Raw genomic sequence first — 8,820 nt, forward strand, 5'->3', positions numbered from 1 at the left:
GGGTGGGGGAGGGGCTGAGGGAGGAGGGGAGGGGCTGAGGGCCTGGAGGAGGGGGAGGGGCTGAGGGAGGGGCTGAGGAGAGGGAGGTTGGGGGAGGGGATGGGGAGGAGGGGCTGGGGGATGGGGAGGAGGGGCTGGGGGATGGGGAGGAGGGGGAGTGGCCGAGGGCCTGGGGGTGGGGGTGGGGGAGGGGCCGGAGGTTTCCAGTCTCCGATCTGATCTGACCTCTCGGTTTGTCCAGCAGGAGAAGCCGGTGATTCCCGATGAGCCTGAGGCCCGGACCCTGAGAGACCGGCCGGAGTGCGACATGAGGGGCAGGGCAGGACCCCTCCCCCTCCCCCTCCCCCTCCTCCTCCTCCTCCCCCTCCTCCAGTGGGACAGGCTCACACTGGGCAGTGTGGGGGCCTACGACCCGCTAGCCTGGGACGAGAATGGCTACGTCCTCTACTGCCCCTGTATGGGTAAGTCAGGGGGGTGGGGTGTGCGGGGGGTTTACCCTAACGTCTGGGGGCGGGGGGTGGGGTGATAGAGTCTCCAACCATCCCCAGCGATTGGCGCAACCCCCCACCCGCCTGTGCCTCCAGTCGGTTCCCTACGATCAGCAGTGAGGGTTGGAGGACTATTCGACTGTGTTGTGCATTGTAGCTCCACCTCTAATCCAACACCAAGAGCCCCACACACTCAACAGTGAGGGGGTGGGGGGGTGGTCTGGGCTGGGTCTAGTGCTTTACTGAACAGTGATTGCAGAGTCTCTGAATGATACAGCACAGAAAGATCCCATTCGCCTCCCCCCCCCCAGTGGCTGAGCATCTCCTCGAACGAGTTATCCGATGAATCCCACTCCTCTCTGTTCTTCCTCCCTTGGCCCTCTGGTTCTTCAAGTATTGATCCGATTCCCCCCTATTGAAAGTTCCCGTTGAATCTGCTCCCGCCGCCCTTTCAGGCAGCGCCTTCCAGATCCCAGCGACTCGCTGCGTGAGAATCATTCTCCCAATCCCACCCCACCCCTCTCTGCTGCTTTTCCCCGATTCCCCTCAGTCCCTGTCCCTCTGGTGTTACCGACCCTCCCGCCCACTGGGAACAGTTTCTCCTGATTTACTCTAATCGAAACCCCTCGTGATTATAAACATCACAGAATCTCACACGGTGCAGAAGAGGCCCTTCGGCCCATCGAGTCTGCACCGACACGTGAGAAACACCTGACCTACCTACCTAATCCCATTTACCAGCACTTGGCCCCATAGCCTTGAATGTTATGACGTGCCAAGTGCTCATCCAGGTACTTTTTAAAGGATGTGAGGCTAACCCACCTCCACCACCCTCCCAGGCAGCACATTCCAGACCCTCACCACCCTCTGGGTAAAAAAGTTTTTCCACACATCCCCACTAAACCTCCTGCCCCTCACCTTATGTCCCAATCTCGATCAAACCCCACATCCCCCCAAACCCCTTAACCTTCTCTGCTCCAAGTAGGGCAATCCCAGCCAGACCAGGGGTCAGCGTAGGTCAGGGAGGTGGGGTGTTGGTGGGGGTGGGGGTGGGGGTGGGTGTGGAGGGGGAGCTAATGGGTGTAGGATACGGGGACAGCAGATTTTTGGATGAGCTGTTGTTTACGGAGGGTGGGAGGCCGGCTGGGGGAGAGCGAGAGAGAGACAGAGAGAGAGAGACAGAGAGAGAGAGAGAGAGAGACAGAGAGAGAGAGAGACAGAGAGAGAGAGAGACAGAGAGAGAGAGACAGAGAGAGAGAGAGACGGAGAGAGAGAGAGACGGAGAGAGAGAGACGGAGAGAGAGACGGAGACAGAGAGAGAGACAGAGAGAGAGACAGAGAAAGAGAGACAGAGAGAGAGAGAGAGACAGAGAGAGAGACAGAGAAAGAAAGGGAGAGAGAGAGAGACAGAGAGAGAGAGAGAGAGACAGCGAGAGAGACAGAGAGAGTTGGAAAATGGTGTACGACTGACCAGCAACTGCAGCTCGACACGTGAGAGGGCACAGAGCGGGGAGGGAGGTATAACTCACATCCCTCTCTGATCCCAAACGCTGTGAGATCAAAGCCTGTCGTCCGAGGGTCTGAAACCTTTTTTCTCCCGTGTGTTTTGTTTAAAACAGGTCGGTTTGGGAACCAGGCTGACCACCTGCTGGGCTCATTGGCATTTGCGGAGATGCTGAACCGGACATTAGTGGTGCCCCCTTGGGTGGTTTACAGGCACCATATACCCCCCTACACAAACGTAAGTTGCCTGGCCGGTCAGTCAATGGCTGAGCTGCCTCTGAGGCTCCAAGCCTGGTGGGTTCGACACCCAGGCCGACAACCCGCGGCGACAGGACTGTCGGGGGTGCGGCGCCGTCGGGGGTGCCAGGACAGGGGGTTTGGGGCTCGGGTTGGGGGGTAATAAAGGGGCAGCAAAGTCTCCAAAATCAATATTTACTGACTCTCCTGTACCTGCTCCACAGACAGACAGAGAGACAGGAACTCACTCCCAGGAGGGGGAGAGGGGGATGTGGGGGGTGTGGGGCAGTGTTGGGGTGGTGTGGTGGTGGGGGGTGTGGGGGTGGGGGGGGTTATGAGGGGGTGGGGGGTGTGGGAGTGAGGGATGTGGGGGGTGAGGGGCAGTGTTGGGGTGGTGTGGGAGTGAGGGATGTGGGGGGTGAGGGGGGGGTGATGAGGGGGTGGGGGGTGTGGGGGTGAGGGGTGGGGTGTGGGGGGTGAGGGGTGTGGGGGGGTGTGCGGGTGGGGGTGAGGGGGTAGTGTCCCTGATAAACCTCAGGCAGGAGTTGGCCCGTGTCCTGCACTTGGTCTGATGCACTTTCACCCAGTGAAGGCCTTGGGCTTGTTCGAAGGGAACACGGAGTGACCATCACTCTCCCTCCCCACTCCCCTTCCTCTCCCTCCCCGTCTCTCTCTCCCCACCTCACCTCCCTCTCTCTCTCTCCCCCTCCCTCCCTCTCCTCACCTCCCTCTCTCCCCCTCACCTCCCTTTCTTTTTCTCTTTCCCCCCTCTTTCCCTCTCTCTCTCCCCCCACTCTATCACTCTCTCCCTTTCACCCTCTCTCTCCCTCTCTCTCTCTCTCTGTGCCCCATGGGGTGCAGGGTGGGGGGTATGGGGTGTGGGGTGGGGTGTGGGGTGTGGGGGGGTGGGGGTGGGGTTGTGGGGTGTGGGGGTTGGGGGTGTGGGGTGTGGGAGGGTGGGGGTGTGGGGGTTGGGGGTGTGGGGGGGTGGGGGTGTGGGGTGTCGGGGTTGGGGGTGTGGGGTGGGGTGTGGGGGTTGGGGGTGTGGGGTGGGGTGGGGGTGTGGGGGGGTGGGGTGGGGGGGTGGGGGGGTGGGAGTGTGGGGTCGATGGGGGGAGCAGGTCTCCCCCTCGGAGTTTGACACTAAGCTGGGGCCTGCCCTGTGTTCTAGGCCCACGTTCCGTACAGTGAATACTTCCAGCTGGAGGCGCTGAGGGAGTTCCACCGGGTGCTCAGTATGGAGGACTTCATGCAGGAGCTGGCGCCCGAGCATTGGCCTGCGGGAGAGAGGGTGGCCTACTGCTTTGATGTGGCAGCCCACAGGAGCCCCGACAGACTGTCCTGCCCCATGAAGGTGAGGAGGCTCCAGGGGCCTTGGGTACTGAACCCTCGAGGTTCTGAGGGTCATCTGGGCATCGCGTGTCGGGGTAAGGGAGGGTTATTGGCCTCGGAGGTATTGGGGTAATGGGATGGGAGCGATGAGCGTCAAGTGTCCCGGGAATGCGGGCTGGTTTTGGGCGGGTGGGGGAAGGGGTTCATTCCCATTGTGATTGACTCCGGATGTCTGACAGGATGGGAATCCCTTTGGACCGTTCTGGGACCACTTCAACGTGGATTTCGATCGCTCGGTGCTGTTTAGCGGGATTGCCTTCAACTCCTACTACAAGACCCACTGGATTGAGAGGTAACCTTTATAGTCCCCGTGCGTCTGCTGGTGGGACGCGGTTTATAGGCTTAGGGCCCCCTGACACCAGCCTTGGTGCTGAGAACGCGCGTCATCCTCCAGTTCAGTCTGGAGTTGTCGCCGACTCGTCCATCGTCTTGTAATTTGGCGATTGTGACCCTGGTCGCCATGATGGAGCTGCTGTGGTGTCAGGACCTTGGCAACCAGGAACGATCATGTTGCAACCATGGCAACCGGGAGTGACCCTGCGGAGATCTTAGCCACATAAAAGCAACCGGTTGAGATTGTGACTGACGGCTTTGCAAATTAGCGAGGATTCGTTGTGAATTTAGCGTCCCAGTGGCCCTATCATGACAATGGCAACCGGTGATGGCCAATGGAGATGTCTTGCCCTTAACAACTCAATATGGCCCTTAAGCAGATATGACCCCTTGGTGAGGTCATGCCCTTAGCAACCAGCTACGACCTTTGGTGCTATCGTGAGTGACATCCCCAAAGTTCAAGAGAGTCGGAGGGGGGCAGGGGTGAGTCTGGTGGCCATTACCAAGGAGAAGGTGCTAGGAAAACTGAAAGGTCTGAAGGTGGATAAATCACCTGGACCAGATGGATTACACCCCAGAGTTCTGAAGGAGATAGCTGAAGAGATAGTGGAGGCGTTAGTGGTGATCTTTCAGGAATCACTGGAGTCAGGGAGGGTCCCAGAGGACTGGAAAATCGCTAATGTAACCCCCCCTGTTTAAGAAGGGAGTGAGGCAAAAGATGGGAAATTACAGGCCGATTAGCCTGACCTCGGTCGTTGGTAAGATTTTAGAGTCCATTATTAAGGATGAGATTTCAGAATACTTGGAAGTGCATGGTAAAATAAGGCAAAGTCAGCATGGTTTCATCAAGGTGAGGTCATGCCTGACAAACCTGTTAGAATTCTTTGAGGAGGTAATGAATAGGTTAGACAAAGGAGAGCCAATGGATGTTATCTACTTGGACTTCCAGAAGGCCTTTGACAAGGTGCCGCACAGGAGGCTGCTCAGTAAGATAAGAGCCTATGGTGTTAGAGGCAAGGTACTAGCATGGATAGAAGATTGGCTGTCTGGCAGGAGGCAGAGAGTGGGGATAAGGGGGTCCTTCTCAGGATGGCGGCCGGTGACTAGTGGAGTTCCGCAGGGGTCAGTGTTGGGACCACAACTTTTCACTTTATACAGTAATGATCTAGATGAAGGAACTGAGGGCATCCTGGCTAAGTTTGCAGCTGATACAAAGATAGGTGGAGGGACAGGTAGTATTGAGGAGGCGGGGAGGCTGCAGAAGGATTTGGACAGGTTAGGAGAATGGGCAAAGAAGTGGCAGATGGAATACAACGTGGGGAACTGTGAGGTCATGCACTTTGGTAGGAAGAATAGAGACATAGACTATTTTCTAAATGGGGAGAGAATTCAGAAATATGGAGTGCAAAGGGACTTGGGAGTCCTAGTCCAGGATTCTCTTAAGGTTAACTTGCAGGTTGAGTCGGTAGTTAGAAAGGCAAATGGTTGGCATTTATTTCGAGAGGACTAGAATATAAAAGCAGGGATGTGCTGCTGAGGCTTTATAAGGCTCTGGTCAGACCACATTTAGAATATTGTGAGCAATTTTGGGCCCCGTATCTCAGGAAGGATGTGCTGGCCCTGGAGAGGGTCCAGAGGAGGTTCACGAGAACGATCCCAGGAATGAAAGGCTTAACATATGAGGAACGTTTGAGGACTCTGGGTCTATACTCGATGGAGTTTAGAAGGATGAGGGGGGATCTGATTGAAACTTACATAATACTGAAAGGCCTGGATAGAGTGGACGTGGGGAAGATGTTTCCATTAGTAGGAGAGACTAGGACCCGAGGGCACAGCCTCAGAGTCAAGGGAAGACCTTTTAGAACAGAGATGAGGAGAAACTTCTTTAGCCAGAGAGTGGTGAATCTATGGAATTCATTGCCGCAGAAGGCTGTGGACGCCAGGTCATTGAGTGTATTTAAGACCGAGATAGATAGGTTCTTGATTGGTAAGGGGATCAAAGGTTACAGGGAGAAGGCGGGAGAATGGGGTTGAGAAACTTATCAGCCATGATTGAATGGCGGAGCAGACTCGATGGGCCGAATGGCCTAATTTCTGCTCCTATGTCTTATGGTCTTATGGTGCCCTTAGCAACCAGATATGACCTTTTGTGATGTCGAGCCCTTAGCAACCAGATATGACCTTTTGTGATGTCGTGCCCTTAGCAACCAGATATGACCTTTTGTGATGTCGTGCCCTTAGCAACCAGATATGACCTTTTGTGGATATTGTGCCCTTAGCAACCAGATGTGACCTTTTATGGATATCATGACCTTAGCAACCAGATATGACCTTTTGTGATATCGTGACCTTAGCAACCAGACATGACCTTTAGTGATACCGTGCCCTTAGTGACCAGGAATGCCCTCTGGCCCTCGGCCTGCCCGATTGTGAGTCCTGCAGCCCCGTTTAGGTTTGAAACCAGTTGACCCTCTTGGGACCGAGGTTGATTTGGCCCCTCTGCTCCCTTTCCAGGTACCCGGCCTTCGAACACCCGGTCCTGGCCCTGCCCGGGGCTCCGGCCCAGTTCCCCGTGCTGAGCCAGCACCGACGCCTCCAGAGGTACGTCGTGTGGTCGGAGGGGATCGCCCGGGAGGCCGAGGACCACATCCAGGCCTTGCTGCTCAGGCCGTACCTGGGCCTTCACCTGCGGGTCGGCGTGGACTGGGTGAGTGTCTCTGCGCTCGGCTCGTGGTGGTGGTGGTGGTGGTGGTTTAAGGATGGGCACACGGCCTAGCCGCGGCGACCAGACCTGGGCTGGCGGGCGGTCAACGGCGCTTGACCGTCGTCTGACACTTCACCCCCCACCCCCTGCGTTAAATTGTTCAAACCCAGCGGGCCGGAGGAAGGACGATACCGCCCCCATCGGTCTGACCCTCCGCCACACTGACCGTGTTGGGTCTGCGCTGTAAACCGACCACAGAGCCCGGACTGCAGCCGGGATCCGGGTGGCCTCGGTAATCCTGGGCTACCAAGGGTTTTGGATGGAATCGGGGCCTTCGACAAGATTCTGCCTCACGTTTCCAGAGGGCGGAAGCAGGCCACTCGGCCCCTCTGCTCTGTGCTGGCGTGTCTCTGCTCCGCAAGAGCCTCCTCCCTCTTTATCTTACCCCCATCCGCCTATCCCTCTATCCCTTTCTCCCTCGTGTGTTTACCCAGCTTCCCCACCCCCCCAAATGAATCTATCCCATTTGCCTCAACATAGGAACGGGAAGAGGCCATTCAGCCCCTTGAACCTGTTCCGCTGTCATCTGCCTTCACTCCATATCCCTTAATCCCCTTCCCCAGCAGAAATCTTATCAACTTCGGTTGTAAAATGATTAACTGAGCTCCTCACTTTGCTTCTGAAAGGCCTGGACACCCCCCACCCACTGCTACCTTTCAAAATCCTGGATCTAATCACCCCTTAACCTTGTCGGGACAAGTCTAGGTTGTCGCTACGGACTGTGCAGCGCATCGGCGAGACCACACCTGGAGTGCACCTGGAGTCTGCGTATAGACTGGAAAAGTCCGACGGGCAGAGGTAGCCTAGATCGGGAGTTCATAGAACGTTTTGGGGGATAGTTTCTTAGAAGCAGCGTGTTCTGGAGCCAACCGGAGAGCAGGTTATACTAGGCCTGGTATTGTGCAACGAGGCGGGATTAATTCATAATCCCCTCGTGTAGGCACCCCGAGGTAGCAGCGGCCATAATATGATGGAATTTTTCAATTTGAGGGAGAGAGGAGTGGGTCCGACACTATGTTTTTAAACTTAAATAAGGGCAATTATGACGGTTTTTGCCTCCTGATTTAAGGAGGGATATACTTGCATTGGGAGTGGTTCAGGGAAGGGTCGCTTGGCTGATTCCTGGCCTGAAGGGGTTATCTTATGAGGATAGGTTGAGTGCCTTGGGCCTATACCCATTGCGTATGTACGTAGACACGAATTAGGAGCAGCAGTGGGCCATTTGGCCCCTCGAGCCTGCTCCCCCACTCAATGAGGTCATGGCGGCTTCAACTCCGCATTCCTCCCTAACCCCGTAACCTCTGACCCCCTTGTTGGTCAAGAATCTATCGACCTCTGCCTCAAAAGTATTCAACGATCCCGCCTCCTCCGCTCTCCGGGGAAGACCCTCTGAGAGAAAAAAAAATTCTCCTCATCTCCGTCTTAAATGGGAGACACCTGACTTTTAAACTCTGCCCCCCATAACCCCCGCCCCTAAGCTCTAGTCTCTCCAGGAAAGTGGGATTGAGGCCACTTCAGAGCAGCCGTGGTCTTATCGACTGGCGGAACAGGCTCGAGGGGCCGAATGGCCTACTCCTGCTGCCGGTGAATCTGTGTTGTACTCGCTTTGAGGGTAATCTAACCATTTTCTGTTCTTTTTCCCCCCATCGCCCCACAGAAAAACGCCTGTAATATGGTGAAGGATGGCACAGTGGGTCCACACCTCATGGCGTCACCCCAGTGCGTGGGTTACAATCGACAGGCCGCTCGGCCACTGACGATGGAGATGTGCCTGCCCAGCCTGGCGGAGATCACGAGGGCAGTGGGCACCTGGGCGAAGAAGATCGACGCCAGATCCATTTACATCGCCACGGACTCCGAATCCTTCAGCACCGAGATCGAGGTCGGGCAGAAATAATCCACCCCACCCAACACACCCCCCCACCCTACACCCCCACCCCACAACACACCCCCCCACCCACACCCCAACCCCACCCCACCCCCACCCAAACACCCCCACCCAAACACACCCCCCACCCAAACACACCCCCCACCCAACCCCTCACCCCACCCAACCCCTCCCCCCACCCAACCACCCCCCCACCCAACACCCCCCCACCCACC

General features: G+C 56.6%; 1 protein-coding gene across 1 annotated transcript; it reads left to right on the top strand.

Annotated features, from left to right (window-relative positions):
• The first annotated feature begins 255 nt into the window (after positions 1-255).
• pofut1 (protein O-fucosyltransferase 1) lies at positions 256-8,614 on the top strand. The gene is made up of 6 exons (XM_078538312.1): positions 256-461; positions 2,108-2,229; positions 3,400-3,582; positions 3,800-3,912; positions 6,468-6,660; positions 8,375-8,614. The coding sequence occupies exons 1-6, from the start codon at positions 308-310 to the stop codon at positions 8,612-8,614; spliced, it is 1,005 nt and encodes a 334-aa protein (XP_078394438.1). The 5' UTR covers positions 256-307.
• Positions 8,615-8,820: the final 206 nt, after the last annotated feature.

The sequence above is a fragment of the Cetorhinus maximus genome, unplaced genomic scaffold (assembly GCF_964194155.1).
Source record: "Cetorhinus maximus unplaced genomic scaffold, sCetMax3.hap1.1 HAP1_SCAFFOLD_4656, whole genome shotgun sequence".
NCBI classification, from domain to species: Eukaryota; Metazoa; Chordata; class Chondrichthyes; order Lamniformes; family Cetorhinidae; genus Cetorhinus; species Cetorhinus maximus.